Source organism: Plectropomus leopardus, chromosome 4, assembly GCF_008729295.1.
Source record: "Plectropomus leopardus isolate mb chromosome 4, YSFRI_Pleo_2.0, whole genome shotgun sequence".
Classification (NCBI taxonomy): domain Eukaryota; kingdom Metazoa; phylum Chordata; class Actinopteri; order Perciformes; family Serranidae; genus Plectropomus; species Plectropomus leopardus.
The window spans coordinates 31,365,780-31,379,140 of NC_056466.1; the positions used below are offsets into that span (position 1 = coordinate 31,365,780).

General features: G+C 39.6%; 1 protein-coding gene across 1 annotated transcript in view; it reads left to right on the top strand.

Annotated features, from left to right (window-relative positions):
• Nucleotides 1-1,640: 1,640 nt before the first annotated feature.
• Nucleotides 1,641-13,361, top strand: part of LOC121941902 (ankyrin-2-like) — a 94,202-nt gene continuing 82,481 nt past the window's right edge. The window contains exon 1 of the mRNA XM_042484878.1: nucleotides 1,641-2,033. Coding sequence (XP_042340812.1) covers nucleotides 1,902-2,033 — 132 coding nt within the window. The 5' untranslated portion in view covers nucleotides 1,641-1,901. The remainder of the gene's footprint in view (nucleotides 2,034-13,361) is intronic.

Below are 13,361 nucleotides of genomic sequence, written 5' to 3' on the forward strand. Positions count from 1 at the left end.
CGGTTACTGATGTTGGAGGGTCATGATAACAAATAAAAAAAATAAAAAAAAACACTAAAAATCAAACAAACAATAAATAAGTGCTAATATTAATGAGGTGCAATTGACTAACATCTCGACGCTCAATGCATCTTCATCAGTCAAAAACTCTTTTTGGCCAATGAAGACGCAGTGTACAGTATATTCTTTGGGTGCGGTCCTTGTGACCCTTGCCAGAGAAACAAAAAAAAAAAAACAAAACAAAGAAAAGTTACACCCTAGCCCATCCTTTCCTCTGGTAAATAACGTACAGTCCCTAAATTAAGATAATATCTGACTTGGAACAATATGATAAGTCAACAGTAACATGCTTTTGTTGTTTTTAATCTGTTTACCATGGTTTCTAACGCCTCCCTCTCCATCTCGCCCTCCTCCGCTTGCCTGGTTTTCACATGTCTCCCTTGTTATTGATTTTGCCCTGTCAACCTCCATTAAATTTGTAGCTCACTGAGGACACCCAGCAGGCCAAGGTGGGGGCGTAAGAATACTAAAGAGGGAGCTCACATTATGTAAGCCCAGCCCAGTGTGCCCGAGCTTCCATCAGTTCTTCTCTCTGTAAGCAAATCATACAGATTTCATTTAATCATGGGACATCACACTGTTAACTTGCTGCTGCTGCAGGAGCACTGAGGGGTGGGGGACACAAAAAGCAAAACAGAAGCGCACTGCTGCTTCATGGTGCGTTCAGGTGCCACGGGTTAGGAATTGTAATCTGATTTTTGCTGTTGTTATAGGTCTTTTTTTTTTTTAAAATATAGGGGATCAAGTGGAGCAGTGCTGTTTTCTCAGTGGTAATAAAAGATGCTGTGGCCATATAACTACTTTGTAACTGGTGAAGTATGTTAAAAAAAAATAGATTAAACACAGACAGGAAGTGTTATATTTAATTTGTTGCCATAGAATATCAGCTAAAACCAAAAATGTATCTCTTAATTTTAGCCTTTAACTAGCTCTAAGTTAACTGCTTTGCACTCTGCATTGCTGCACCTCTATGTTGTATTTTCGTTAATTTTATACATTTTCTGCGCTATTTTTAGCTTTATTTTTATTGATATTATCTTTATTGGTCCATCTTATATTATGCATTCTGTGCATTCTATTTTAATCTTTTTTTAAATCTGAATTTTACTAGTATTATCAAGTGGGTTTTATCCATGTGAAGATGCACTCTGTGTTATATTCAGAACTTATTTTTACTCACGGATTTTATTTTATCTTCATGTCTTCTAAATCTTTGTATGTAAAGCACTTGGTGCATATATGTATGTGAAGTTTTAAGAAAGGTGCTATGCAAATAAAGATTATTATTACTGTTGTTATTATTATTATTATTATTAGTAGTAGTAGTAGTAGTAGTAGAATCATCAGCCAATCATGACTTAGTGTAAGTCACCTTTATTTTTGCTCATCTCGCCTCCACAGGCGATACTGTATTTCAGTATCTGGAGTGTCAGAAAATTACATTTTTTTTTTAGAATAATCATCCTAATCAAGGTGCGTTTGCAAAGTTTCCGACTCTCCTTGAAGGCAGCACAGATCCTGCGGAGTTTCGGGGAAGCGCATCTGAGGCGCGTTCACATCTCCACTCACATACACACGTGCGCAGGCTACAGACTCACAGTGGGAGCAGCCCTGAACGGAGGGAGCGCTCGTTTGTTTTTGGGTTTTGACAATCTGGAAGAATCACTGTCTCACATTTTGTCACGTTTCATAACAGTGTGTGTGACGCCGCAGCATGAGTCCGGGCCCTGCCGAGCCTTGTGGACTCTGAGGCCCCGCACGGACATCCCCCTCACACCGGCAGAAGAGGACCCTCAGTGACCGCGTCTCCTCCGGCAGCAGCTGCAGCAGCCCGAGTCACAATGTCAAGCAGCCCCGAAGGAAGCCTCTCCAGGGGCGGCGGCTCCGACCGAGACTTGAAAATGGCCTCTTCGAGCAACACATCCCCCGAGGGTGGACCTCCACCACCGCTGCACCAGAACCGTATACGGCAGGTGGGTGTCCGTCCGCATCCTCCCGCATTCACCGGCCCAGTCAGCCGTGTAACGAGCTGACAAACCGCCGCTGATGGGCTGCGATTATGGAGAGCAGTCGAAGGCGTTGCCGTGCCTTTAGCACAGCGGTTATCTGAGAGATTTTCTCATATTTTGCGATTAAATTAGCTATTGTTAGGAGCAAGCTTCTCTGCAGAGAAATGCCATTTGTTTTGATAAGAGACTTAGAGACAGGGGAGTGAGGTAATACCCCAAACAGGCCAATTGTGCCAGTTGTAATGGCCGTCAAAATAAACACTAGCAGACTTGCACTGACTCCACGAGTCACTCGAACAGGCTGCATCGGGGAATGTTTACAACTTCACCGCTGGCTTCATGATACGATATAATCGCGATTATAGCCCTTTCACACCAAAGCAAATTGGCTTGATTTCTTTCAAAAACATGTGAGGGCCACGAGCAAGTTAACAAGAAATGACCCAAAACACGAGTGAGAATAAGTAAAAAGTTACAAGAACATCCCCTGATAATAAGCAAAAATAAATAAATAAAAAAATAAAAAAATACAAAGACAGAAATAGAGAAAGGAAGAAAAAAAAGTAAATACAAACAAACAAAAAGCTTATGACAATGACAAAAACGTCCTAAAAATTTTTTTCTTTAAAACATCTTCCCAATGGATTACAGTTGAAAATTAGCCTGATGGCTAACACTGGCAAATTTCCAGAAATGTTAATTAATATGTGTTGTCCTTATAAATTTAATAGAATACAAAATTCCATAAATAATTAAAGAGAATTATAAATATAGATTCTGGAAACGCCCCCCCCCCCCTCCCCAGTTATTTTTTTTTTTTTTAGATAATTCCCTTGTCATCTTTTAGGTTTTTTTTTTTTTTTTTTTTTTTTAAGTTTGCAGGACATTTCTCACCAAGTTGCTCATGAGGATTTTTTATTTGTTTCTTGAAAAAAAAAAAAAAATCAGATTTTCTCATTTTGCAGAGGTTTAAATGCTTGTGAAGAAAACTAATGACAATCCAGGTATCAAAGGGTTAAGCATATTGCAATTTGTTGAGTAATGTGATATATTGCGATCAATCAAATTTTTTTTTAAAACTGCAAATGAAGCTTTTTCCCCAAAGGAAAATGTTGCCAGCACTTGTTTTTCCTAATAATATGCTGTTATATCAGTCATCAGTTATCAGTCATTTTTGTTGCACTAAATTATATTTCGTGGACTGAAAAAGAAGGCTAACTGATTTTATTTTTTTCTTTTATTTGTATTTGGGCATTTTTTATTAAAAATTCAGTAGGCTTCTTTGCATCTGTGTATTGATACAGTATTGCCAGGCAAAAATATTACAATACTATTCTGTTTTGATATGCCACTGACGGTTTACATGGACCACATTTACTGTTGTCAGTGGTGTAGTGATAGTAAGGGTAGGTGTACGTTAGGTAAGTTACCGAGGAGGAAGTGGGTATATTCTCTATTTATTTATTCCAATGGCTTTTGGCTGATAGAGGTATAAATTGTCAGTTTCCAGAAGAAAAGGTTTGTATAAACTTGTGGATACCCTCCACTACAACACTGGTTGTCTCCATTTACCCTCCGACTCAACTTGGCAGACCATTTCAAATATTGGTAGTTTTATGGCCTTCTGTCTGAGACACATCAGCGTGGTTCTCTCTAGGCATAATTAATTGATGGGAAAAGTGTGTGTGTGTGTGTGTGTGTGTGTGTTACCACAATGCACTCTGTAAGGTCACTCTTGGGCTGGGCTGGTTTGCCAGTAAGTATTTATGTCCTTGTGTGGACTGAAATTCTGACAATGCAGCTTTCTCTTCTCTTCTCTTCTCTACAAAACAACTCCATCACATATTTCCCATATCAGACCTGTTTCATTGATATCTATCAGTATGTCTGTTTACATACATGTCTTAGGCTTAAACAAGAAAAAAAGCTCTAAGTGTTACCATCTCGATCTGATCGTGTAATGTGTGTGTTTGTGTATTCAGCGAGTGAGTCAGGAGATGGTTTGATGGTAGATGGTTGTTTCCTGTCTCAGTGCACTCTCTCAGGCTAATGTGATTTCAGTAATGGACTGTAGTGCTACATATACACACAAGCACACACGCGCATAGACACGCGCTGTAGTGTCTTCTTTCAGGGCGGGGCCCTTGATGCCCATAAACTTGGATGCAATCAGGGGCTTTTGTATTATTAGCATTGAGAAGTCTAAAGCGACACTGCTCAAACGTGTAGTGTACGCAATTACGTGAACACGATTATGCTAAATGACTTTGAATATTTCTGTTCTTATATTGGCGTGTTTCATCGTATACACAGAAAGAAGATGTAACTATGATAGCTATAACTTGTGCTCAACATGCATGTGTGGTTATTTTTCTTGATGTAATGGAAGTACTGTACATTGAAGACTCCTCCTTAACTTCTCCCCAAAAGTTTATTTCCATTAAGTGTGGAGGCTTCTTTTGAGGCTAAATTGGTAAAAGAAGTCACACTTAAGGCCAATCTTTGCACACAACTCTTACCTTACTTAATCTTTTATCTTGTACCATTTACTGAGATCTGTAGCCACATGTTTTCAGATCTTACATTATCTCCTAAGTACATAGGAGATGGGTACATCAGCTGAACTTGGAGAAGCACTTCTCGTCAGCTGTGATCTCGTCTTCAGAAGCTTTTGCTTTGAAAAGCACAGTTGTACTTTTTCTTAAAGTAATCCCATTAACCTGTGAAACTAAACAGGTTCATATTTGTACATAAATATACACATTTAATAAATGTACCAAAGTGGGCACATTGAGGTAAATGTCTTCCTTTTGATCCACAGTAAAGACTTAAAGTTGTTTTGGGTTCAAATCTGTTAAGGTAGAACACTATCTTAGGTGCCTTGGTGGTGCAGGAGAATAATCATCCACCACTGCAGAGATCCATGTTTTGTCCCTCACGGCATTGCCTCTTTCTTGGCCCCACTGATCGATTACAAGTGGCAGTGGTGATGAATGATTGTGTCCTTGTTGAGGCACCAGATAGTCCTAGTAGTTGATCTCTCTGTGGTTTGTCCTTTTGACTTCATCTGGTAGCTAGGATTGGATAAAAAAATACTAAACAGATAGAGGTATAGCCCTCTGATTGTCAACATTGCCTTTCGATTATGCCATTGTTTAAAATTCAAACACACACATTAGAAGCTAGACACTGGGTGGGGCTAAGCTGGGAGTTATGTGAGGTCATCAGAGGAAATATAGACTCTGGTGTGCTTGCTCTGTGGGCCCAACAATGTGGAAATCTGGGTGATTTTATTCTCTGGAATCAGGCTGGGCGATATGGCTTTAAAATAATATCACAGTATCTTTAGGTTATTCCACAATACACAACACAAATCTCAATATTTTGAAATCTCCTCTAAACTACTGTAAACTATTAAAATACAAAATTATTAAATGAAATACAGTTACAAATAAAGTAGCTACTGCCATAAAATGAAGTTACATAAACTACAGTGAAATTAAAGTTTAATAAAATACTGTTTTAATGTTAAAAAGTAAAGTATAGAGTTAAATAAAGTACTGTTATAGTTAAGTTAAACAAAGTATTGTTATGGTTAAATAAATCAGGCATCAATCAAGCGTTATCAGATGATGTTATCGCAATAAACCATATAGCATAAAATCAAATGATAGACGTTATTTTATTGTCATACGATATCTTTTGTCATATCGCACAGCCCTTCTCACGAAGTTGAGCTTGTTTGACTTCATGTCTCACTGAGCACCTTTCATAAGAACTAATAAGGCCCTGGATGCAATGCTGTATCCAGTTCTCTTTATCCATCCATGCATTGTACAGTGGATCCATAAGAATAATTATGGTGTAAGTCATTCCTCATAAGTAGTTGCAATGATTGAAGTAGATGTCAGTAAAGCACAATCTGCACATGCCCAGTCCTGACAATAGATCTAAATAGACAAATAAGTGAAAACAGCTGTGTGAGTGGACCATTGTTAAGTTTTGTTGTGGCTTTTTTTGGCCACTTGGGGGGGCAAGTAATGTCACAACAAGCTGCAACAACCCTGACATAATGTTGGCTTATGGTTTATTTTGGCTAATATGTTTGAAACATATGCCTATTTAAAAAGACAGCAGAGCAAAATTGGCGTTCATTTGGAGTCATGTATCTGGCTTCCTGACAAATCTAATGTTCACTTTCCTTTTAGCTCAAGTTTGAGTCTCCTCCACCTCCTGTGAAAAATGCCCAATGTTAGCTTGCTAAGTTTAATGTTATTTACTTACTATAGCTGCTATTTTGTCCGTCTGCAGTTTGGTGCTGAGGAGGTAGCATACAATGGTTTTATTAGTGCTTTTTTGCTGAAAAGTCATGCTGCCTTTGGAATTTAGGTTGATGAAAGCAGTGAGACTGAAGTGAATTTGCGTGCTAGAGGCTAAAACCACAGCATTGAGCTTAGAGGCTAGAGAGCTTTGAAAAGCTGTAGAGTTGGGTAATGGTAGCTTATTGACCTTCTTCTGAGTGTACAGTTGCATTTAGTCCTGTATATGGTTTTGTTGAACACAATAGGAAGTGTCAGCAGAAATGTCTTTCCAGACACAATAACCTGGCTTCTCTTTTCCCTACCTTTGACAAAAAAAATACCTTACAATGAAAACTGTTAACAGCAATGTCTCTAAATTACCCCGAGTAAACAGGATGTTGTCTCTAGAGAGACACACTGTTGTTGAGTTTCCAATTGAGGTTAAGTGGAAAACTATGTTTCCTGTGGTACTGGTAGAGGGAAAAAAAAGTCCAAAAACATGAATTGATAGGTAAGGGGACCTTCAAATGGAGTATAACACTTATTGTTTAGATAGAGCTCAGCAATAACAGATCTGTGAGGCAAAAAGAGAAAGTGACAGAGCGACACAATGTGATGTGAGCCTCGTACTTGCAGATCTAAAAATACTGCCTCGTCTCTGGTGTGATTGTCCCCGCAAGAAAAATAGCTTCTTCCGAGCCAAGTGGCTGTGTGTCGGCGTCTCTGTGCTCACTGAACCTGTGTCACTGGGCATTTTACGCTGTGCTCCAGGCTGGTGCCGGCCTACCGCAGTCTGCTTTCTCCTCTATCTGAACAATACACAGACTGCGTCATAATTTGTCAACCCCCTCTGCCTGTGCCAGTCCACTTTCCTGTGGTGGAGTAGTGAGTACTTAAAGAGCTCAGTTTGCAGAGATCAATTCAGGACAAGGTTTTATGTCCACTGCAGTCTGGTGTTTGTAATTGAAATCTTTGAACCTCCAGGCCAGAGAGAAGCGGGAATCCAGCAGAGTATAAGAATAAAAGTCTCCAAATACAAATGTCTCTATCTAGAGATGACTTGGATAAGATAATTTGACTTTTTCATACCCTGCTTTATTGGAAGATTCCCCTTTCTCCTTTTATTTTCCAGTTCTTCCTGCATTTCTACCCCACTTTCTTTTCATCTTGCCATCCATCTCTCCTCCTCAAGAGCCTCACTTCCTCTCACTTAAAATGGGGCTTTTACTCTTTACCCTACTTTCCTCCTTGGCTGTCATCCCTGTTCATCTCTCATTTCTCTCCACTTCTCTCACCTCCCTCCCTCTCTTCACCTTGTCTGCCCCCCGCTCCTCCCCACCACTGGGCCCTACACTAAGATCCTGATGTGCCAGGGAGGTCAGATTTCACCGCAGCCTTTGACATTTTCATCTCTCTCTCTTTTCCGCCCCTCTGTCTGTGCTGCCTCTCTGCGTCCGCCTGCCTATCTGTCTATCTCTGGTTCCCCACTGGGAGTGGTGTGATGGGATTCTGCAGGAAGGGAGTCCTAATGGAGCCATGGCCTTCATTACATTAGCTCTGAAGAGCCACACACACACACAGATGCACACCCACATAGTCATAGCTGTCTTCCCGTGCGTGATGTCCAGTAGTTTGACCGACCAGGGTCTCTGTGGGTGCAGTAAAACAGGGTGTACGTACATGTACAAACACCCAAACACACCCACACATGCAGCATTACACAGCTGTATTTACCAGAGCTGTTAGAGCACCTGTCTGGTTATAAGTGCTTACACAGAGAACTGTATATGACCGCAAGTCGACCACTCCAGTAGCTCCTACTGATGGTTACCAAACTCCATTAAGAATTCATCATTTCCTTTGAAATACCTTAGTATTGCATAGTAGTGTTGTAGTCAAGACCATGCTCACCGAGACCAAGACTTATATATATATATATATATATATATGTATGTACATACTTACTAGGCTGGTTTTTAGTCAATCCCAGCATTTCCTTCTCCCTGTCATGTGGCCATTGTTCCATTCACTCTTTGTTTTTGTTTTTAGATATAGCATTTCATACTACTACTGTGTAATATTATATTTTTTAAGTTTGCTTACACCCCTTAAAATTAAGTGAGGCTTCGTGTCTCCTCATAAAGCTTTGGCGACCCCCAGATTGGGAGCCAGCAATGTAGTCTTCAGTGGGATGACTTAATAATCGACTAATCATTACAGCATTGAAAAAAAAAATCAGCAGCAATGTCTCTTTCCAGAAATCATGACATGGTTACTCAAGATAATCACAGACCTTGTTGTCAGCAGTTTGATGTAGAGACTTTCTTCCGAACTACACCGAAACAGTATGGAAACTCATACTTGTTGCCTGTATATTGCATCAGAGGTGGCCGACAAAGTGGCTTCTTGGTATTTGGAGACCTGAGTGTCATGCCAAATATGGTCACTCACCCAAGTGGGAAATGGGTATTTCTGTGTCAGTTCTTCAGGTCAACTTTCTCCGTTGTGGCAGACATGGTTCAGAACCACAGAGAGAAGATCAGGGCTGATGTGGTCAGTCCATTATTTGATTCATCGATCAGCAGTTAAGTAATATTTTAATGATCACATCATGGTTTGATTTCTTTTGAAGCAGAATTGTCAAGAATTTGCTGGGTTCAGCTTTTTTAAGGGACAGTTCACCTCAAGAAACAAACGGTCATATCTTCCTCTTAACTGTAGTGCTATATATAAATCTGGGTTGTTTTTGTGTGAGTTGCCAGCTGTTGCAGATATCGGCCATAGAGATGTCTTCCTTCTTTCCAATATAACGGAACAGGATGGCACACAGCTTGTGATGCTCAAAAAATAAAAACTCAACAGCAATGTCTCTTCCCAGAAATCATGACCTGGTTACTCAAGATAATCCACAGACCTTGTTGTGAGCAGTCTCATGTGGGAACTATTTTCTTTCTACCCGACTACAACTGATTCACCATGCAAGAAAGCATGCATCTACTGCCAGCTCACCTAGCAGCAGTGAGCTAGCAAACATTACAGCTCAGAGCCAAGGAGGAGGTCATTTATGTTTACATCTTACATAAGCTTCTCGTCCATGACTAAATGCACACTTCTTTCTGCGTATACTTTTGGGATATGTAGATTGGTAGAAAGAAATGAGTTCCTACATGAAACTGCTCACAACGAGTTCTATTGATTATCTTGAGCAACCATGTCATGATTTTTAGAAAACGAGCTTTGAGCATCATGAGCAAAATGCCATCTAGTTCCATCATATTGGAGAGAAGGCAGAAATCTTTGCGGCCGATGACTTCAACGCTCTGCAACTCACACACAAAAGAATCTATTAATAAATAGAAACAGATAAAAGGAAATTTGTATTTTTAGATATTTAGATGTGAACTGTATTTTTAAGGATCTGGAACCAGCATTTTTTTTTCAGCATTTCTGTTTGAAAAGTACATCAAATCACTATTTGGTAATAAAAATAATATATTATCTGTTGATTGACTAATAAATTAATGACCTGATCATTTTAGCTACAATCTTCTCTCTGTTGTTCTGAACCATGTTTTCTGCAGTGTACAAAGTTGACCTAAAGAACTGACACAGAAATATTCATTTCCCACTTTGGTAAATTCACCTCAGAGAGTGACCATATTTGGCATGACACACAGGGCTCCAAATACCAAGGAGCTACTTCATCGACCACCTCTGATGCAATATACAAGCAACAAGTATGAGTTTCCATACCGTGTAATGGTGATAGGGTGGTGAGAAAAGCATCGGTATTCCTGTCATGGATCCAAAATCTATAAGGACCATCAGCATGTCTATGTTTGGGTGCAAACAGGTCCTGACACTGTATCCTGGACAGTCCTTGGCTGTCATGGTACCTCATAACTAGTTTGGGTGGCCTAGTTATATCCGACACCATCTCCCCCACTGCCCCTGTTTACCCTGATGGATGTCTGAAGGGCAGAGACAGCATTACTTGATGAGTCATAGATAGTCATCGTTATGAAAGCTTGTTCATCGAAAGAGGACAGACAAAGTCAAAAAGTTACCAAAAAAACTCCGCAAGGATAAACAGGACATAATTCATTGAGATGATAGCATTAATTGGCCACAGCTACATGACGTAATCAACCGACCCAACTGCCAGAAAAAAATGCTGGTATTGTACATCCTGCAGACCACTTATGCATTACATTTGCACAACATCAAGTGGCTGATATGTTAAAACTTTAAGTGTAGACACAAAAAACACTTGGTTATGGTTAGAAAATTTTACATTTTGGCTTTAAAATACCCACTTTGGGGGGCACAGTCCCTACTGCAAAAGCATCATGTGGTGCCTAAAAAGCTGCTGGAAAAACAGGGATTGGTTGTGGCAAAATACCCCTGTTTGAGTCCTAAAAAGATGCTGGAAAAAGAGTGATGGGTGGCTACAAAACACCCATGTTTGATGTAAAAAGCAAACACGTTTAGTGCCTAAAAAGCCGCCGGGGAAACAGTGCCAGGTCATGATGAAACACCCATGTTAGGTGCCTAAAAAACACCCATTTGTGGTGCCTAAAAAGATGCATATTTGGTGCCTAAAAATACCTGGAAAAACAGTGATGGGTAGCGACAAAACACCCATGTTTGGTGTCTTAAAAGATGCTGGAAAAACAGTAACAGGTGGCTACAAAACACCCATGTTGGTGCTTAAAAATCAGTTGGGAAAACAGCCCTGGGTAGCTACCAAACACCCATGTTTGGTACCTACAAAGTGACTTATTTGGTGCCTAAAAAGCCACTTGAAAAACCGAGCCAGGTCATGATAAAACACCCATGACTGGTGCCTAAAAAGCAACACATTTGGTGCAGCTGGAACAACAGTGCCCTGTCAAGACAAAACACCTATGTTTGGTGCCTAGAAATCCACAAAACACCTGCATTTGGTGTCTAAAAAGCAGCTGGAAAAACAGTGCTGGCTCACAAAAAAACACCCATGTTTGGTGCCCAAGTGGTAGCTGGATTGCTACATAAGACCCACATTTGATGCCTATAAAGCTGCTGGAAACACACCTATCACTCCCTGATAAATAACTGGTTTTGTTGTTACTTGGTCTGGAACAGTGGTCTGCAGCTTGACAGGCCCTTTCACAAAGATGACCAACCATCCACCATCCCCTTCAACTCCAGATGACAGTCAGCTCATATTCTATGTCGCTTTTATAAACGTTGACTTGATACATATGAAGCGTGCAAAACTAACTTATTTATGGTTTACAGAAACATACAATACCAACATACCTTCAATAAAGGGAGGATGTTGTAGGATTTTGTCTGTAAGATGCATCCTTTGCCAGTCATGTCCTACAGAGGGCTGGTGTTTTTGGACTGGGGGGTAGTTGGAGGCATTTAGACGTTAATTATTCATTATGGCCTTATAACTCTGTTTCCCGTCAGAAAGGGGAGAGAGAGGAGGGCGCGGTTGGTGATCAATGAACTTCTCAGAAGCTCAGCTCAAACACCTTCAATGTAAATGCTCTCTCTCTTTCTCTATATAGCTCTCGTCAGCTCCTTCTTAACCTTCCTCTTCTCCTTCTGCCTCTCTCTCCGCTGCCTCTCACCATGTTTGAGTTGGGTAAGTGAAGGTTTTCTCACAGGAAAACGCATCAAAGCTTTTCGCTGTGTTGTTGAGAGCAGCACAGCTCACAGAGCTGCACGTACACAGAGACAAACACACACAAACACACGTATATGCCTGCAAGCGGCAGACTGTTTTTGCCTCATGCTGAGGAAGATGCCATGATGCAATTTTTAACTCCTGCACTTGGAGAATTAAGGGATTTTAAGGGAATTTTGTTGGCACCTTGTTTTTTATTATTCAATATTTTTTATAGTTGCAATTATTTTTTTACTATTATATTGTTCTTTTGCTGCTTATCTTGTACCTCATAGCTGCTGTAACACTGCAAACTTCCCCACAGTGGGACTAATACGGGACTGTCTTATCTTAGCTTAGTTTATCTTAAAACAATGCAGTCCATCCCAGTAAAACCACCTTAACCCTTTAACAGGCATTGCAGCCGCATGGTTTGCATTTTTTTTTACGATCAAGCTGCTTCACTAAAAACTTTTTATGCAGATGTTTTTATATGATGCATTTTAGTGATTGGAATATACAATAACTACTCAATTCTATTTCTATAATTATTAAATTGACTATTTTTTTCTTCTGCCATACATTTTAAACCGATTTTGTTACTAGATTCATTATTGATATTTATTTGTATTTGTTCATTTTTTATGTTTATTTTTTCGTTGTTTATTTTATGAGGTTATTTTCATTTTCAGATTTTCATAATATAACAATTTGTTTTTTTACCATATATTTTATACAGTTTTCTTTTTACTCCATTCTTTTTTAAATGTATCTGTTTATTTTTGTTTATTTATTTTTCTATGTTTGTTGTATGAAGACACTTTTATTTTCAGATTTTTTTTTCTTAGTGTGAGTGTTAAAGGGTTAATGCCTGTTTTAGGCCTTGGGATCTGGGATTTCTGTGACATTAAGCATGACATCATGTTTGGTTTAAGCCCAAAATTAAAAAGTGTAACTGCAAATTATACATTAGACTTAAAGACATCTGTTTTATTTAATCTGAATCATTTCTGTCCCTCACACACAGTGTTATTGTGTCTGTCTGACTAATTGTCTGCCCGGTTATTCCTCTCTCTCTCTCCGTCTGACAGCATCACTCAGCATTCCCGGTATGACTGTGTGCCGCTGCGAATTTTAGGTCACACGCTTCATTATTCATCATACATCCAACTTGGAGGTGAAATTCGTTTATGCCTCAGTACCCTTTGTCATCTGACGCTGGCTGAGATCAGCCGTCAGACGGAAAATACATTCGGCCAACATTTTTAGCAATGTGAGCACATGAAGAGTAGGTCAAGGTGGTTAAACAAAAACAGTGAATTTTTGTGTACTGCA